Below are 18,425 nucleotides of genomic sequence, written 5' to 3'. Positions count from 1 at the left end.
TCTTGACACTTCATTTCAATAATATGACATGAAAAGTGTGGGCTAACTTGTAAGTTTCATGACTCCAAATCATTTTCTTCTCGGTTGGGCTGAGAACTTTTCAGCGGCCCCTCATAATAATAGTATTTTCCCATTTAAAGCATGCAATATGTAAATAAAATCCTGCGTAGTTAGTAAGTAAACCTCTGAATTGGGTAGGCCTCATGTTAATTAACAGAGATGACACACTTGAGACTGGGAAAAGAGGAAAACATTGGTAACACAATGGTGATGAAGAATAACTTTGGAAAAGACTTCTTTTTAGCTCTCAGGACTGTGAGTATTCCTGCCTCCTGAACATGCCATCTAAGGATGGGCTGTCATTAAAACAATTGAAATTTTATGTTTTTTTCTTTCATCAATAACAGTGTACACTCTTTTCTGGATAGTGCATATATTTATTTGGATTTATTAGCCACCTTTTCATGAAGAGATTCACCCAAAGCAGTTTACAATACATTGAATAGTAATCAGGTACTCAAGTAGTTTCCCTGTCTGTCCAGGTAGGCTCACAATCTAACTGTGGTACCTGGAGCAATTGAGGGTTAAGTGACTTGCCCAGGGTCACTGGGAATAGGCTGGAATTGGACTCCCAACCTCAGGGAGTTGAGGCAGCAGCTCTAAACACTAGTTCACTCTTACATGTGCTCACCATTACGTATGCATGAAGCATCTCGGGTGCACACACTATCAGGAAAAGAGTGTGCCTCCTTTGCAAAGATTTTGCACACTCAGTGACATAGTTCCCATAATTAACAAATGGCCAGAAAATAAACTAACAGAATGAACATTCCCAGAAATGACTTGGGAAACAACATGAAATGAAAAATTTCCAGTTGCCCATCCTTAATATCATCTGGGATCAAGAGTTTAAATAATGAGGGTAAAAGGGGAAATAGTATACTTTAGCAGGTTATTGTAATCTAAATACCATAGGACAAAAACAACTCAAATGCACTGAAAATTTAACAAATTTGTTTACTGTGTCCATGCTACCTGAAAATATATTATTCAGTCTGAAATAGTATCAAATATTCATTCCAAATCATTAAAAACACTGGCATAAAAGACAGATTCTGTTACATGCAATTGTGAATTATCGTAAATAGTATCTGTGTATCAAGACTATTTGTAAATATCATACTTGAAGGCAAAAGTAAATAGCAGTAAATATAGATTAAATCCATGAAATAGTGAAAGCAGTTCTTAGTCATCCAGCCCCTCAAAAGTCAGCCAAGTGAGCGATGCAAGCAGTCTTTTCTAACTCCTTTACCAGTGATCACATAACTAGTGAACAATTTATATGAAAATTTACATCATAAGCTCTGTTAATGCCTTTTAATTATAAAATAGGTAATAGCATAAAAAAATATAAGTTGCTAGTTTATTTATTCCTGTTATCTGTTGGTTAGCACACCACACTGAAGACCATGGAAGAACACTTTTACAGTCCCTGAATTGTAGGTATGGACTGACTTTCAGGATTCTAATAGAGTATGCCATCGGCATACCTGCTGACCCTTTGATTCTTTCATTTCAAGCCAATGATTTTGTTCTTCATCTCCACTGCTGTTTTGACCTAGAGAAATCCATCCAATCATCTCCTTGCGCTTCATGCTGCGTCTGTTGTATATTGAAATCATCAGCGTGACATCAGAAAGTTGGAAAAGAGCAACCTGAAAAATGAAGGTTTCCTTGTACACCGGGTTTGGCTGGCCTCGTCGAATAGATGTCTTACATCGAGACATCTCTTGACCCACAGAGTTCAGAAGAGAAAGTTTTCCATATGTATCTGGTCCATAAAAGAGAGAGAAATGGAATTAGTTACCAAACAAAGATCTTCACAATGGCATTCTGAATTTACAATTTGTTTACTGTTATTGCAGTTTGTTGAAAAATAACATCTTCTCTTTCCTTCTTTTATTTAAATTTCAGTGGTGGAGGCAACATTTTTATGCACATGACAGTGTTTATGATTTCTGAGAATTCCCTACATCATTAAAAGAGAATTTCATTCACCTTTAGAAAAAAAAAAAGAATGCGATCAATATTATCTCAGAGAATAAGTCCTCTTCTTTGGCACAGATCAGGAACCACATAAATACCAGTAAAATGGCTGCAGTATGTGTTCTAATGTCCTAAGAATTAAGATTAATTATGATCTATAATTCTTTGGAACAATAGGGAGGCTGTAGATTATTTTCTACACTAGATCAATTCTCTTTAGAGCATGGAGTAAAATGTAAATTCCTCACTTCGGGGAGCAGCATGAAAGTACAGACCATCCCAATCCATCAGAGCTTGACAGTCTTGGATGTGCTCAGAGTGAGTCCACTCTGAGCCAGAATGGGAGAAAAGATGATCGCACTACTGTGACTGTCACTGCCAGCCAGCAAGCAGTACTTGAGCATGCCATTTTGAAAGGATGTGGCAGAGAGTGCTGAAAAGACAACGAGGTAGAACTGGAAACCAATATATAGTGGGCGTGGAATCAGTTATCAGAAGAAAAAAAGTACTCAAAGAAAATGTCTAGGAACATCTGTGGATTTATACTATATATAAAAAAAAAATCCTTGCAAATATCCCCACTAACTGTCAAACCACTAATCAGCTAGGATAGGGGCAGAACCAACATTTTAAAAAGTTAGCAGTAATATTCAGTCAATTAACTGGTTAAGTGAGCGGATTAAGCTAGGCAGCTGAAATACTGTTATCTTTGTCCATTGAGTTAACCAGGCACTGGTCTCAGTATCATCTGGTGCCTGGTTAATTTCTAAATTGCTACATTAACCTGGATACTTAATGCCAAAGGGTTGAACATGCCCAAGCCACTTACTGCCATGGGCTGAATATCGGCCCCCATATATGTACACTTAAGCAGAATATGCACAGTAACTAGAGAATTGCTATTATTATTATTACTAATAGCAGCACAATATTTTTAAACTCTAATCTAATCTGAATTTCTGTCGCACTTATCCAGAACAAATTCAAGACGGTTTACAAGTTAAGAGACCCATGAGATAGTATGGGCAATGTTAGATATGTCTCATCAGCCATTATCAGTTTCATCTCTTGCCTTGGTGTGGGCTATAGCATCTTTAAAGTTGGATTTCCACCCTTGATAGCTTTCTGAGTCTCATATTCACCAACTTTTTGAATGCCATGTATGTAGAAAGACCGGGGGTAGGACCGCATAAAACGAATGCAAATGGGAATGGATGTGTAGTAGACTGGGAAGGATTCTCAGAAGACTGTTGGTGAGGAACTAGCTAAATTAAAAGTAGACAAAGCGATGGGGCCTGACTGGATACATCCATGGTACTCAAGGAATTCAGAGGTTCTGACGGCTCCATTGTCTCATCTTTTTAATGCTTCCTTAGAGTTTGGTGTGGTCCCAGAGGACTGGAGAAAAGCAGATGTTGTCCCTCTGCATACATCGGAAGTAAGGATGAGGTTGGGAATTACAGGTCAGTTAGTCTGACCTCTGTAGTGAGTAAACCAATGGAAACACTTCTTAAGTGGAGGATAGTGAGATTTCTAGAACCAAATGGACTGCAGGAGCCAAGAAAGCATGGTTTTACAAAAGGCAGGTCTTGTCAGATAAATCTGATTGATTTCTTTGACTGGGTAATCAAACAGTTGGATATGGGAGGGGTGCTAGATATAGTGCACATGGACTTTAGCATAGGTAACTGATAAACTGAATGTATGCGGTTTAGGCCCCAAGTGACAAACTGGATTAAAAGCTGGTTAAGTGGAAGGAGAGAAAGGGGAGTCATAAATGGAGTTTGCTCAGAGAATAAGGATGTTAGTGGAGTACCGCAGGGATCTGTCCTTGGGCCAACTCTTAACATCTTTGTGAGTGATACTGCAGAAAGACTGTCTGGCAAAGTTTGTCTTTATGTGGATAATACCAAGCTCTCTAATAAGGTAGACACTCCAGAGGGTGTGGATAATATGAGACAGGATTAGATGAAGCTTGAAGAATGGCCTAGTAATTGGCAACTATGATTTAATTCTAAAAAAAAAAATGCAGGGCCATGCACTTGGGCTGTAAAAATCTAGGAGAACAGTATGGTATAGGAGGTGAAGTACTTCTGTGTGTAGATCAGGACTTGGAGATGATTGTGTCTGATGATCTCAGAGTAGCAAAATAGGTAGAAAAGGTGATGGTCAGAATGCTTGGATGCATAAGGAGGGGAATGGCCAGTAGGGAAAGGGAGGTGATAATGCTGTTGTATAAGTCTCTGGTGAGGCCCCATTTGGAATATTATATGCAATTTTGGAGACTCCCCCTTTCAAAACCATATTACTAGGATGGAATTAGTCCAGAGGGCTGCTATAAAATTGGTTAGGGGTTGGAGGCTTGGCAGCGTGACTTGGGCAGGGACTTGGGGGACAATTTTTTGTTGAAGATCCTGAAACGTTCTGCGGGCCTGGTATATAGTGCTGAATTACGTGAATGTCACTATCGCACTGTCCTGAGGGCCTATGCTTCCCAAAGTCAGGCTTACTATATGGGTTGTATTGGCACTCAGTTATGCGTTCGCTGTTCGGTGGAAGTTAATTCTTACTTTCATAGTATCTGGAGCTGTGAGGGGATTCAGGCCTTTTGGAAGGCGCTGGCCTCCTTTTTACAGGGCCTGGTGCAGACACCTGTGCCGGTCTCAGTGCTTTCTATGTTGTTTGCCCAGTTTTCCTTCCTGTCCATGTATACTTCTTCTGAAAAATTATTTCTTAGTAAATGTTTTATTTTGGGGAAGAAATGTATTTAATGTTGCTGGCTTTCTCCTTTTGGCATTGGAGGAATCGACTTCACGAACTTATGGGCTGGGAGGCCCGTTTGGCCTGTTCTTCTCGTCGCCGGAGCAGAGACTTTGTTAACACTTGGACTCCATACTTGAACATTTTGACCCCTGAGAGTCGTAGCCGTATCTTGAACAGACTCCACCTTTGATTCCGTGCATCTATTTGCCATTGATGTTCCCTGCTTGAGGGCTGTATGTTTCTTTGGGGGGGTGGGGAGGGGAGGGTGGGGGGGAGGGAGGGGGTTTCTCTATGTGGGGTGGGGGTATTGCTTGATCGTGGAGGACATCAGAGTCCAGTCCTCCGCGGTTGTTGGGTGAAATTGTATACCCTGTTTTCTACTGCTGTTGTACTTGCTGTTGTACTTGCTTAATAAAATAGATTTGAACATAAAATTGGTTAGGGGGCTTTGTCATAAATCGTATGGGGACAGACTTAGAGACCGGACATTTGCTGAAAATCAGGGGGGGGGGGAAATTTCATGGGGATACCAGGAAGTACTTCTTCACTGAAAGAGTGGTAGATCATTGGAACGAGCTCCTGGAGCAGGTGATCGTAGCCAGCAGCATACAAGATTTTAAGAATAAATGGGATGCCCATGTCGGATCCCTACAAGGGTAGCATAGAGGAGGGCAGCTTGGGGACGATTGATAGAGTGTACATTGGGGGAGGGTTGTTGGAGTGGGCAGACTTGATGGGCTATGGCCCTTTTCTGCCGTCATTTTCTATGTTTCTATGTTACTCTGGAGGAATGATGGGAGATAGGGGATATGATAGAGACGTTTAAATATATATCTCTGTGGCATTAATGTACAGGAGATGAGTCTTTTTCAAATGAAGGAAAACTCCGGAGGAGAGGGCATAGGATGAAGTTAAGAGGTGATAGGCTCAGGATTAATGTAAGAAAAATCGTCTTTACAGAAATTGTGGTAGATGAATGGAATAGTCTCCTGATGGAGGTGGTAGGAATGAAGACTACATCTGAATTCAAGATAGCATGGGAAAGGCATGTGGAATCTCTTAGGGAGAGGAGATAGTGGATGTTTGGCTGGGCAGACTGGATAGGCCATTTGGCCTTTATCTGCCGTTATGTTTCTATAGCGGACAGATAGGACAAAGAGAGGAAGAATCAAATTTACACAGAGTATAGGGCAGGGGTGGGGAACTCCGGTCCTCGAGGGCCTTAATCCAGTCAAGGTTTTCAGGATTTCCCCAATGAATATGCATTGAAAGCAGTGCATGCAAATAGATCTCATGCATATTCATTGGGGAAATCCTGAAAACCCGACTGGATTACGGCCCTCGAGGACCGGAGTTCCCCACCCCTGGCATAGGGAAATACAGTAGCTGGGGAACAGCTATCTCATCATCAGTGCACAGCCACCACAGGATCATTTTCAGAATCCCTGCTATATAGGGCTCTTTTTACTAAGCTGCGATAGCATTTTTAGGGCACGCAGGATTTTAGCGTGCGCTAAACCCGCGCTACGCGGCTAGAACTAATGCCAGCTCAATGCTGGCGTCAAGGTCTAGTGTGCGTGGCAATTCAGCGCACGCTAAGCACGCACTAAAACTGCTATCGAAGCTTTGTAAAAAGAGCCCTCAGTGTTTATAATCTAAATTCAAGCATTGCAAGGTTAAGTAAATTCCTCATACTCAAACTATGAGTGGTAAAGGGGGAAATCAGACCAGATTTATAGTTCTGTGTACTGATTGCCACAGTACACCCCATAATTCTGTGAAGAGCTATTACTGGATCCCAGTAAATGTACATGATAAATATCTTACTCTTAATTCAAACTGGTCTTTTTATATTATCTTTCATTTGGATGTGAAAGGAAGGTCTCGGTAGCTCGAAGAACTGCATAATTTCTGTACAAAAGACAAATTAGTTTCAAAGGAGGATGTCATTTTGTGCCTGTTAATCCCCATAAACTGTTATCATTTTGTGCATTTTGGTGTGTACCACTCACATTTCAATTGAATCTAAAAAAAAGTAAATCCTGATTTCATGTATTGTAGCCAAAAATGAAGTAATGAATTGCAGTCTATAATCATCTTTCCCTTCTTGACCTTTTCTGTTCCAGTTAGATGTGTTATCTGGCTGCTGCAAAACACAAGGTGTGAAATTATACTTCTGGTGTGAAAACATTTCCCTGCCTCAAAATGAGGGCTCTGCTTTTCAGTGTGTTCAAAAATAAAAAGCTGGGAGAAAACTGACAATCAAGAGGATGTGAATTTTCACTGTTGTACAACCATCAGTGCTCAATTCTTGCAGAATAAAATCTATCTCATCTTTTGTTTTTATTGTGCTGTAAACTTGAAATCAAGCACAAAGTGAATTTTCTCTCCATATGCTTGATAGTTTTATTGTTTTCTGGTTCATATGAGTTGAATGTTTTTGCTTCTCACGGCATATTTTCATATAGGGGCTATGTAAAGAAGAAAAGGGTTTGAACTGGTCTATCAATAATAGGTTCCTTCTTCCATTTAAGTCTGACAGAATGAAGCAAGAAGTTAAACATACTCTGACAATAGTTACTTTACTTTAGCTAGGCTGAAGTATTACTTTATAGAGACAAAATTAAAACCTATTTTGTGTATTAAATCCTTCAGAAAGTTGTTGATTTTTCACACTAAAGATTTCTACCGTATGTGTGAATTTTTTTAAAAAGTCATTTTAATATACAAAAATACAGACTTGAACAAGTTTACATACCAAAGACAGTGGAATACCTTTTTTATTAGAGGAGCTGAACAAAATAATCTCTGGCTCAGTCCTCAAGCTTCCTAGCTGCTTTGTGGGGCAAAAGTTGGTCAGGCCATGGTCCCAGTGGCTCTCTCCATTCCATTCCTTATATGAGAGCATTTCATACCCTTTCACATTTTTCATATTGTAGAGGGAAAGTTTATAAAACGTTTTCTATAGGAAAAGCCTGTTTTCAATATAGAAAGAGGCTCTTATAAAATTGCATTCAGTCTGTTACATATGTAAAAAGTAGACACACAGAAAGAGTATGCATACTTTTACATTAACTCTGCATAGACATTTCCAGGGCTGTAGTTTGGGCAGGTCTAGGACACTGCTGCAGTGTATATGGAAACATTAAAAATATAGGAGTCAATATTCAAAAGAATTTAACTGGACAGGAGAGACTCCTACCAGTTACACCCCGCTACAAAAAAAGGCATGCCTGAATAAATATGTCTTGTGATGGGGAGCTCATGTTGATAGGCTTTACACACAAGGAGCATAGTTGGCTCGGGAGACAGAACTCCATGTCAATCTCCTGGAGCTAAAGGCTATTTAAAATGTTCTAAAGGCTTTCGGAGATTGGCTTCAGAATCAAATAATTCTCATTCAGACACCTAGGTTGCAGTGTTTTATGTGAATAAGCAGAGGGGTATGAGATTCTACCCCTTGTGTCAGGAGGCTGTGGGGATGTGGTAGTGGGCACTCCTTTCATGGAATGGACCTCTGAGCCACATAGCTTGCAACAGCCTGGCACACAGACTGAGCAGGGTCCGGAGGAAGGCTACTAAAATGGTTGATGGTCTGCATCAGTGTATCACAAACTGTGTGCCGCAGTGAGACACTAGGGAGAAGGAGAGGCGCCAGTGCTGACTGACTGCCTACAGGACATGCCTCTGGCGACAACAGGCACATCCTGTAGGCAATCAGCCGGCACCAGTGCCTCTCCTTCTCTCTGCACATCTTCCCTGCTGACACCCTCCCACTGGCGTCTCAGGGCCCGTCTGGAGGGCCTTTGTTTTATTTCTTATTTTGCATAGACTTCTAACATTTTACGTATGTAACTCATTGTAAACCGTTTTGGATAAAAACAGTATAGAAATTTTAAAAATAAATAAACATGTTGACATGCATGTGCGTGACATCATCGCATCGATGTTGCTTACTTCCTGGATGCCTCGAGCCGCGATCACTATGTTTTGTGTGCCGCGGGAGACACACAAAACATACTGGTGTGTTTTGTGTGGCAAGGCAGGAGAGGGAAGATATGATAGAGACATTTAAATACCTACATAACATAAATGCATATGAGGTGAATCTCATTTGAAAGAAAGCTCCAGAATGAGAGGGCATATGATGAAGTTAAGAGGTAACAGATTATACCTGAGCCTACGTGTAACAGCATGAGTGGGGTTTGAGTTTTTGGGCCTGGAAACACACAGCTAGACTCGCTCAGCAATAGTGCAGAAAAGTTCTTTATTGGCCTTAAAACACTCCCTGAATACTGTTGCTTCACAGGATCGGACACACACAAAAAAACCTGTCTCTTGATTTGACAAACAAAAATCTTGAGCTGAGCCTGGAGTTGTACTGCCACACCCCAAACACAGCCTGTAAAAAGTCTTTTGCCACACAGGTAGCAAGGTCTGGTCCTAGCCAGACCTTAGAACAGGGCCCACATGTAGTTAGTACAAAGAATTGGATTACCTCAGCCAAACAGAGTATCTGGATGTTTAAGCTGGGACCACATCTTCCTCCTACTTCCCTAGACTTCTCTAACCTAGTTCTGGCCCTGCCTTATATACTTCCTGGCAGCTGCTTCCCTATCTCCTTCTACCCATGTTACTTCCTCCTAAGGAGGAGCTATCTATCTTAAGGTGGTTCTGACAATGTGAGGGAGTAATCAGCAGGGGAAGGGGTAGTGTCCTATGTCAGCATAGCTATCGCATTTTTAGTTGGCATTACTTATGTCAGCGAAGGCCTATGGGAAATTATATCAATCTGACTCTGGCATGTGAATGCAGATAGACCCTGAGGGCAGGGAGACTGTTTTAAGTAACCCTGATTGATATGTTTTAAGTAGCCCTGATTGAATCATGATTAGCTAAAAGGTGTTAATGTTTTAATGTCTGATTAAGAGGTTGCTTAGGACAATGGGTCCAGGTGCACAGATAACTAAAGTTAATCAGAAACTATTATCAGAGACAGACTAGAAATACATATATGACCATAGCCTATTCTTCGGCTGTCTAGCACAAGTTTACTAAGGAGGGGGAGATTTAACTTCTATTGAAGCTCAATAGTTTTCTATATTCAGAATAAGATTCCAAGCTATAAAAGCCTCCTCTCTGCAACACACAAAAATCTATCTATCTATCTCTTGGCTCTTGGGTCTTGACTCTCTTGTTCTTTCTTTCTTTCCCTCTCTCTCTCTGGCCGATCTCTGGAACCCGAAACTTAGACTATCACCCCATCCCCCTTTCTCTCTCTCTGGCTCTCCCTAGAACTTCAGACTCTCTGTCTCTTTGCCTCTGAACTATGTAAGGCAGGGAAACTGCTTTGCTCTCTACTTAATTGTAATGCTTAATTGTTGTAATGCCTATGAATACTACTTTTCTGTAAGCCTATTTCTATAATATATTCTTTATGCAATCACCTCTGGCTGTGCCTCTTTGATTCTACTTCCTGGTGAATCATCTGTGAGGGAACTGAACCTGGGACCTGGCGTTTGTATGGGCGCCACCAACCATATATTGTGGGGGCCACTAACAAACCTGGCATTCTACACACTCCCTCACACAAAGGAAACACATTTATACAGAAAGGGTGGTAGATGCGTGGAATAGTTTCCCGATAGAGGTGATGGAAACAATTCAAGAAAGTGGGATAGGCACATGGGATCTCTTGGGGAGAGGAGGAGATAGTGGATATTGCAGATGGGCAGATTGGATGGGCCATTTGGACTTTATCTGCCATCATGTTTCTATGAATAATGGTGTAAAGATATCACCACAAATGTGCACAGATGGATTTACATAGAATCCCTCTACTTTATGCAGATTTATCTCATGCATATTTATTATGGTTATACTGAAATTCTGAATGTATCCCAAGGACTGGGTTGAGAATCAGTGTGCCACAATATAGGGAAAGGGATTGGGACTTGTATACCGCCTTTTTGTAGTTTTACAACCACAACTCAAAGCAGTATACATACAGGTACTTCAGGCATTTTCCCTATCTGTACCAGTGGGCTCACAATCTATCTAATGTACCTGGGGTAGTGGAAGATTAAGTGACTTGCCCAGGGATCAGCTTAGGGTTTGAACCCACAACCTTAGGGTGCTGAGACTGTAGCTCTAACCACTGTACCACACTCTCCGCTGTGCCACACTTTCCTCCTTTATCCCAACCTAATAGAGTTTCAGTACTTTTACAGGGGCATGCAAATACCTAGGGCTCCTTTTACAAAATTGCAGTAGAGGCTTCTACCACGGGCTGGCAGGTAAATGCTCCGAACCTCAAAGGAATTCTATGAGCATCAGAGAATTTACCTCGGCGGCCCATGGTGGAAACCATGCCACAGCTTTCTAAAAGCCAGCGCTAGTTTGTAAGAATTATACATTTTTTAATTTGAATTTGTATAATTTTTTACAAATGAGTGTGCTTATAATGTTCTCACATATTCACAAAGTATTTTTCTTTTGTGTGAGTACTGTAAATAAAGATCATCACCTGTTTTTCATACAGACTTGAAATTTTGGGTCCTTAAGTCAAAATTTTTTGTGCTTCTGGGGATATTTGGAAATTTTTTTAAAAAAATCTGGCTTAGTCAAATGCAAGTACTCCTACACATTTTCCAAGTGTGAAAGGGGGAAGGAGGGAGAACTAGATTCCTAGCTTGTAAGGTTTTTGGATTTGTCAAATCCTCAGTCCTACATGCATGCTGTGTTAGATGAACAGATGGCAGGCTTTATGCTAAATAAACATTTTTGTACACTGTACTAGGATTCCATTCTTAGCCAAAAATTAACTCTGTTATAATGAAATAAAAACACTGTTTAAGCATTATTTGTTTTTAATGGTGAAGTATTAATCATTCTGCATAGTAATTAACTCAGCAACTGTTCAGTGATGACAGAACAATTTATATATGTTCTATAGAGGCTTGTTATATATTGTGGTTAAAGCTAAATAAACTGTTAAGCCAGGAAGTAAAATGTGGTAAAGGGCAGATTTTTACCACACTTTGATTTTCCACAAGGGTAACCAATCTCTGGCTCAGGAGCTTTGGACCACCAAGCCATGACTCAATGTTTCCAGGCTGTTTCTTAAAGGAGCCATTAAAATTAGTTGCCTTCCGCATGCCTCTCCCCAACAGAAAGATCCTGTAGTGGCCTTCCCCAATCAAGTCCCCCAAAAGTTAACCCTAAACAGGAACCTCCAAGGTATGCCCCATCCAGAAGATGTGCTCTCCCAAGTGTATATTCCCCCACCCACAAGCTCCCCCACCCTCTTGAAGGCCAGTCCCATTCTTTAAATTTTCCTTGGTGTCTAGTGGGCAGGCAGTCACTCCTGTCCTCACAGGGATCAAGATCCAAAGTGGCACCAGGAACCCCTAGAAGTACTCTCTCAGTACTATTGCTAGGGTCCTGTTTCTATATAAGGGTTTCTTTGATCCCAGCACCCATGAACATGCCCGAGAGTGGGGTGCAGTCGGTACATCGTTCCAAGGCCTATGAAACTCAAGGGAGTCCAATGAAGTCCAAGAACAGAAACTATTGTTAGAAATAAATAATAATATATATACGTGTGTGTAGAATTTTGTATAAGGTCCCATACACCTTTGTACCGATTTTCTTTCAGCGGCCCTGCCCGTGAAGATAGGATCCAGGTCTTTGGATGCTGCGAGTGCTTGAGCACCCCTAATATATGAACAAACCTCTTGACTGTATCCAGGGAGAGCATTTTCATTGGGTTTACCACCCTCAATAATTTTGAAATATTGGCTCCTGTGACAAGATTGCTCCTGCCCATTCACTAGACACCAGGGAAAATTTAAGATATAGTGGCCCTTCAGGAGGATAAGGGGATCTTGGGGGTCAGCCTACACTCAAGGGGGCAGAGCTTCCAGTTAGAAAGCACACTTTGGGGGCCCTGGTTGGGGTTCATTTTTGGAGGGGCTTGATTGGGAGATGCACAGGAAATTACTAGTTTTTAAAAGTGCTGGTGGTAAGGTCATGTGATATGCTGAGTTGTGGAAGCTGCATCTCTACGGGAGCTCCCAACCATCCCCAGTAATCTTCACAATCTAGTTTTAATCAGCGGTGGAATGCAATCTATTTTGCTTTTACTGATTTTTTTAAAAATTATTATTATTTATTTATTAGCATTTAGAAATTACACAAAAGAACATTCTTGTTAAAGAAATACCGAAGAAAATCACATCATCAAGTCACTATAAGAAATATAAGTAACTTATAAAGGTCTTCCGTAGACATAAGGACATAAGCAGTGCCTCTGCTGGGTCAGACCAGAGGTCCATCCCGCTAGTAATTATCAGTACCTCTCAATCCCCTTTTCCTTCAGGAAATCATCCAATCCTCTTTCTAGACCCCCATTAAGTGGGGAGGGCCCAAGTAAAAATTAAAGAGATTATTTATTACATAAATCAATTATATAGGCATAATTTAACAGCTTAACTGTTCACTAACTCTGAACATTTCCAGTTGCCAATTTCTTCATATCTGTAAATGCTTTTAGTTGCTATGAGACAAAGAACCCATATTTTGACCCCAAGTATTTTATCATACATTTGAACGAATAAGACAATAGGAACGAGGCTCCCCGAGAAACCACTTTGGGTCTCATTGCAAGAAATAATTTTTTTCCCTCTTGCGTTTGTCTAGTTACATCTGGGAATATCCAAACTTTTTTTTTTCCATAGAATGACACCTGAGAGTTTCGAAAAAAACAATCTGAAAATGACATTAACATCCTGCTCAAACACAAAGGACACTAATAAAGTCACTCTTTCAGAATTTTCTGTTATAGTTGATGCAATGCTTTTATTGATTTTTGAATTTGTTCATAAATCTCCTCCTAATATGGCATCTAAATCCAATAAGGAGAGGGAAGGTGTGAAGGTGGTGGGCCTGAAGCAGCTAAGATGGCGGAAGCAGCAGAGACTGTACCATTACGGTTGGGCATGCAAATTTAATAGCCTAGCTGAGGATTTTAACACCGTTTCACAATGGGTTGTGGATTTTAGTGTGTTAATAAATTGGAACAGTGTGTAAGTGCTCTGGAGGATCAGTTGGGAACTGCTTAGACAGAGCTCTCATCTTTAAAAGCTACCTTGAAAGGATATGCAGAGAAGATGAAGACTTGGAAAATCGGTCACACTGTAACAACTTACGTTTTCTGGGTATTCACAAATCTATTAAAGATGCAGAGTTAGTGGGCTGGCTCATGCTAGAATTCTTGTAGGAAAATCATTTGAGTCCACTACTTGTGCAGTGTGTGCATTGCTTGGGCTGACCTGCAGAAGCTTCTCACCCTCGTGCAGTAAAAACTTTGGTCACAAAGAACTAATTGTCAATACCGCCATCATTCATGTCTACAATACCAAGATGCTAAGATTCTTATTTTTCAGGATTACTTTACTTTTGTCCAAGTATACAACAACTTTTTGATCATAAGGTGAAATTTACCCTTCTTTATCCAAATTGTGTTCCCCATGTTTACATGTCACCAGATAAGGCACAAAGACAGATGCTTAACATAAAGGCTGAACCATGCTTCTCTTTTGCCGAGCTATAATTCTAAAATATACTGTATTTCTGTTTCTGTATTATGAAATGGTGTAGAGTTATCTTTTTTGCAAGCAAATTTGTTGGAGTGGAGATGTTTTAGCATAAGTGACACAATTTTTTGGAGCATTGAGGGGGGAGCAGAAGATTGGGTGGCTAGTGGGGAAGGGAGGTGAATATGTGGGAAAGGGTTGGGGTGTTTTTAAACAATTGAATGATTGGGTTTTCTGCTTACTAATGGAAACTGATTTTCTGTGTCATGACTATGGGCTAGATGCACTAAAGTCAGTCGGTAATACCAACTGGATTGCTGTTGGCCGATTCTCTGACGCGAAACTGGAAGTTACATCAAAGAGGGACTCGTCAGCTGAAGGAAACCCTAGAGCAGGCCTCTGAAGATTTTTCAGCATGGCGATGGTTTTACCTGAAGGATCCAGCCACGCCGATGATGAAAAATCTTCAGAGCCTGTTTCAAGGCCCTCGATGTAATTGTAGATAGGGTCATTCTTTATGTCTAGTACCGTAATATAAAGAATTACAGTAGTCAAATATACTGATCACTAAAGAATGGACAATAATATTAATAGTAGAAGGATGTAGAAAGTGAGATATTGAATGAATAAGCCATAATTTGTAATAACTATATTGTACAGTAATGGAAATTTGTGATTGGAAAGATAGTTTGGAATCAAAAGTAACACCTAAAATTTTCAATGTTGTTGAAAGTTGAAGTCAAGTAATTAGAAAGTATCAATGGAGAAGTAAGTATCTGATTATCTTTTGTACAAAACAGCATGACTTTGGATTTTTGAGGGTTCCGCAATAAATGATTAGTATACAGCTATGTAGAAATCAAATTGAGTTTTTGATTAATTTGTTGTACTAATTTGTTGTACTATTGAGATGTCAATAGTGTGAAGGAGTTGTGGATTGTGCAAGTGTGAGTAATGATGACATAAAAATATTAAATAAAATAGGAGCAAGAATGGATCCTTGAGGTACCCTACAAGGTACAGTGAAATGGTCAGTATATTGATCTTGCATTTTTAATTATAGTACCGATCACTTAAATAAGACCTGAACCACTGAAGGGCTGTGCAAGTAATACTGATATCTTGCAGACAACTTAGGGCTCCTTTTACTAAGCTGTGATAACGGTTTTAGCATGCACTTAGCGCACACTGAATTGCCATGCATGCTAAACGCTAACGCCAGCATTGAGCTGGCGTTAGTTCTAGCCGCGTAGCGTGGGTTTAGCGCAAGTGGCAATTCAGCGCGCGCTAAAACCACTATCGCAGCTTAGTAAAAGGAACCCTTAATGATCTAGAAATTGGAACTAGTGAGGTGATTCAATTTGCAGATGACATAAACCTATTCAAAATTGTTAAAAATATGAAAAATTGCAGGAAGATATTAAGAAATTGGAAAGCTGGGCATCCAAATGGCAGATGAAATTTAACGTGAACAAATGCAAAATGGTACACATTGGAAAAAATAATCCAAATCATGGTTACCTGGTGCTAGGGTCCTTAGCTTAGGAGTCAGCACCCAAGAAAAAGATCTAGCTAATATGTTGATATCTTCTGCCTAGTGTGTGGCACTGGCCAAAAAAGCAAACAGGATTCTAGGAATTATTAGGAAAGGGATGGTAAATAATACCAAGAATATTATAATGCCTCTATATTGCTTCATGGTGCAACCTTACCTTAAGTATTGCATTCAGCTCTGGTCATTGTATATCAAAAAAAGATATAGCAGAATTAGAAAAGGGTCAAAGAAGAAAGACCAAAATGATAAAGGGGATGAAACTCCTCTCATGAGGAAAGGGCTCATTTGGAAGAGAGACAACTGAGAGGGGATACGATTGAAGTCTACATCCTGAGTGGTGTAGAATGGGTTATCCCTGGACAAGCAGGCAGCATATTCTCACAGATGGATGACGTCATCCATAGATCCCAGGAAGGACAGTGGAAAAGTGTACTGTCCCTTTAACTTCCTAGAAGTTTCAAGACTGCCTGTACCGCACATGCGCAAGTGCATTCCCACCCAATGTTGGCTCGTGGGACCATCACTTCTTAGTTTTCCGCGAAGCTAAGAAGACATGTATTGTTGGAGTCCCTCCAATTGCGCTACTTTCTCCTTTATTGTGCCTTCCCGTATCAATTTTCTTCATTAATTTCCCTTTCTTTGATATTATTTTATTTTCTTGGAGTTTTGTTTGAAATATCTTTCTTTTTCCTTTTTGGGCCTTCAGTCGTCCTTCAGCCCGTTTTCTGGCCAACAGCATTGACTCTTTTTTGGTAGGCAAATGTACTCAACCATTGGAGAAAAAAATTGATTCCTTCTATCTCGCATCAGAGGTTTTACCCTTGATGTTGAAGCCTTCTACTGGCTTCAAGAGATGATCTCGGTGCAATAGAGCCATATCAGTCACTGGTCTGCACAATTGGTGTCTTCAGTGCCGGGTAGACTCTTGTCACCATTGTTCAAAGTTACAAAATCTTGTTTTTAAAAGAGCAATGCATTAAACACATTCCTTTTTCATTTATATTTAAATGTACTTATTTTTAAACCAAATATTTCCCCAAACTAGTCCTGTGTAACTATTTGACAGCTGCCATGATACAAAGGCTCATGTTCACTAAACATTAGTGTATGTTAAAAACATCAGTGTGCACTGCTCTCACGCCATGTTATTCTTATGGGTGCAACAGCATTTAGCATACGCAGCTTCCCATTAGCATGCATTAAGATTTAGTAAATACGAGTATGAACCAAAATCATCTATGCATAACTGCATAAGAACCAAGAGAAGCCAAGATGTTGAATTTTACATTTGCTTTCATCATACACCAGTTTACAGAACATGTTTATTGATGCAAAAGCACAGTCAGAAGATGTTACTTACCAGGTGGTCTATTAATAGCCAGGTTTCGAAAATGACTGCCTTTGATTATTTCTATAGATAAACGGCCAGTGGTGGCATTGTAAGACAATCCCACAAGCAGTTCTGGCACCCCACCATGAGACAGGGACTGCGTGGATGAAGCACTGTCACTGTGAGAGATAGCAGACAGACTAGCCTGAGAATCTCCACTCTGGAAGAAAAAAAAAAAATGACCTTAGTTGTTTTGGTAGTGTTTGCTTCTACTCACTGATTATATTCTAATTTGTAGGATTGCAATTGCAATACTGTACATTAAAACTTAGGACTCCTTTTACTAAGCTGCACTAGCGGTTTTAGTGCGCACTGCAATACCACACGCACTAGACGCTAACACGTCTATTGAACTGGCGTTAGTTTTTCCACGTAGTGCGCACGCTAAAAACGCTACTCCAGCTTAGTAAAAGGAGCCCTTAGAAGCATTTCCAGCACAATAATAATAATAATCAGTTTATATACCGCAAGGCCGTAAAGTTCTATGCAGTTTACAATAGTTTAAAAAAACAATAAAAGAAGTTGAATAGAACTAAAAAGTTAAAAGCCAATAATTAGAGACACTAAAATGATGAATAAAATTTTTACGAATTAGCTGCCTAAATACTTCGAAAACAGATATGTTTTTAGATGTCTCCTAAATTCCCCATAAGTGTCAGTAAGCAAAAGCAATTGTTCTAAATCCTTCTTACCCCAGAACGCTGCTTGATATGAAAAAAGATTTTGATGATTTTTTTTTTTTTAAGTTTACATCCTCTAACAGGCAGAAAAACAAAATTCAGATGTGAGTTTCTCTTATGTCTGTTCGTTGCAAAAGAGAAAAGCTCAATTATATATTTGGGAGCTAAACCAAACAAAGCCTTAAAACAGAAGAAACCAAACGTAAACTTCACCCGCGCCTCCATTGGTGTTACGTGATGTATTTCTTCAACCTAAAAATCAGCCTAATCGCAGCAATTTATACTATTCGCAATCGTTGCATATTCTTCTGGGAAATTGCCAAATAGGCAATATTGCAGTAATCAATCTGGTTTAGTATAAGAAACTGTACCAAAACTCTAAATGATGAAACATC

The 18,425-nt window shown here is 40.0% G+C and overlaps 1 protein-coding gene across 5 annotated transcripts in view; it reads right to left on the bottom strand.

Moving 5' to 3' along the window:
* Nucleotides 1–484: 484 nt before the first annotated feature.
* The window catches only part of SYT16 (synaptotagmin 16), a 136,938-nt gene continuing 118,997 nt past the window's right edge, over nt 485–18,425 (bottom strand). For all 5 annotated transcript variants that reach the window (XM_033953082.1, XM_033953081.1, XM_033953085.1 and 2 more), the window contains 2 exons: nt 17,321–17,510; nt 485–1,831 (listed from right to left, as the gene is read on the bottom strand). In XM_033953082.1, coding sequence (XP_033808973.1) covers nt 1,518–1,831; nt 17,321–17,510 — 504 coding nt within the window. In that variant the 3' untranslated portion in view covers nt 485–1,517. The remainder of the gene's footprint in view (nt 1,832–17,320; nt 17,511–18,425) is intronic.

Source organism: Geotrypetes seraphini, chromosome 7 (genome assembly GCF_902459505.1).
Source record: "Geotrypetes seraphini chromosome 7, aGeoSer1.1, whole genome shotgun sequence".
NCBI lineage: Eukaryota > Metazoa > Chordata > Amphibia > Gymnophiona > Dermophiidae > Geotrypetes > Geotrypetes seraphini.
This window is presented reverse-complemented; position numbering and strand designations above follow the sequence as displayed.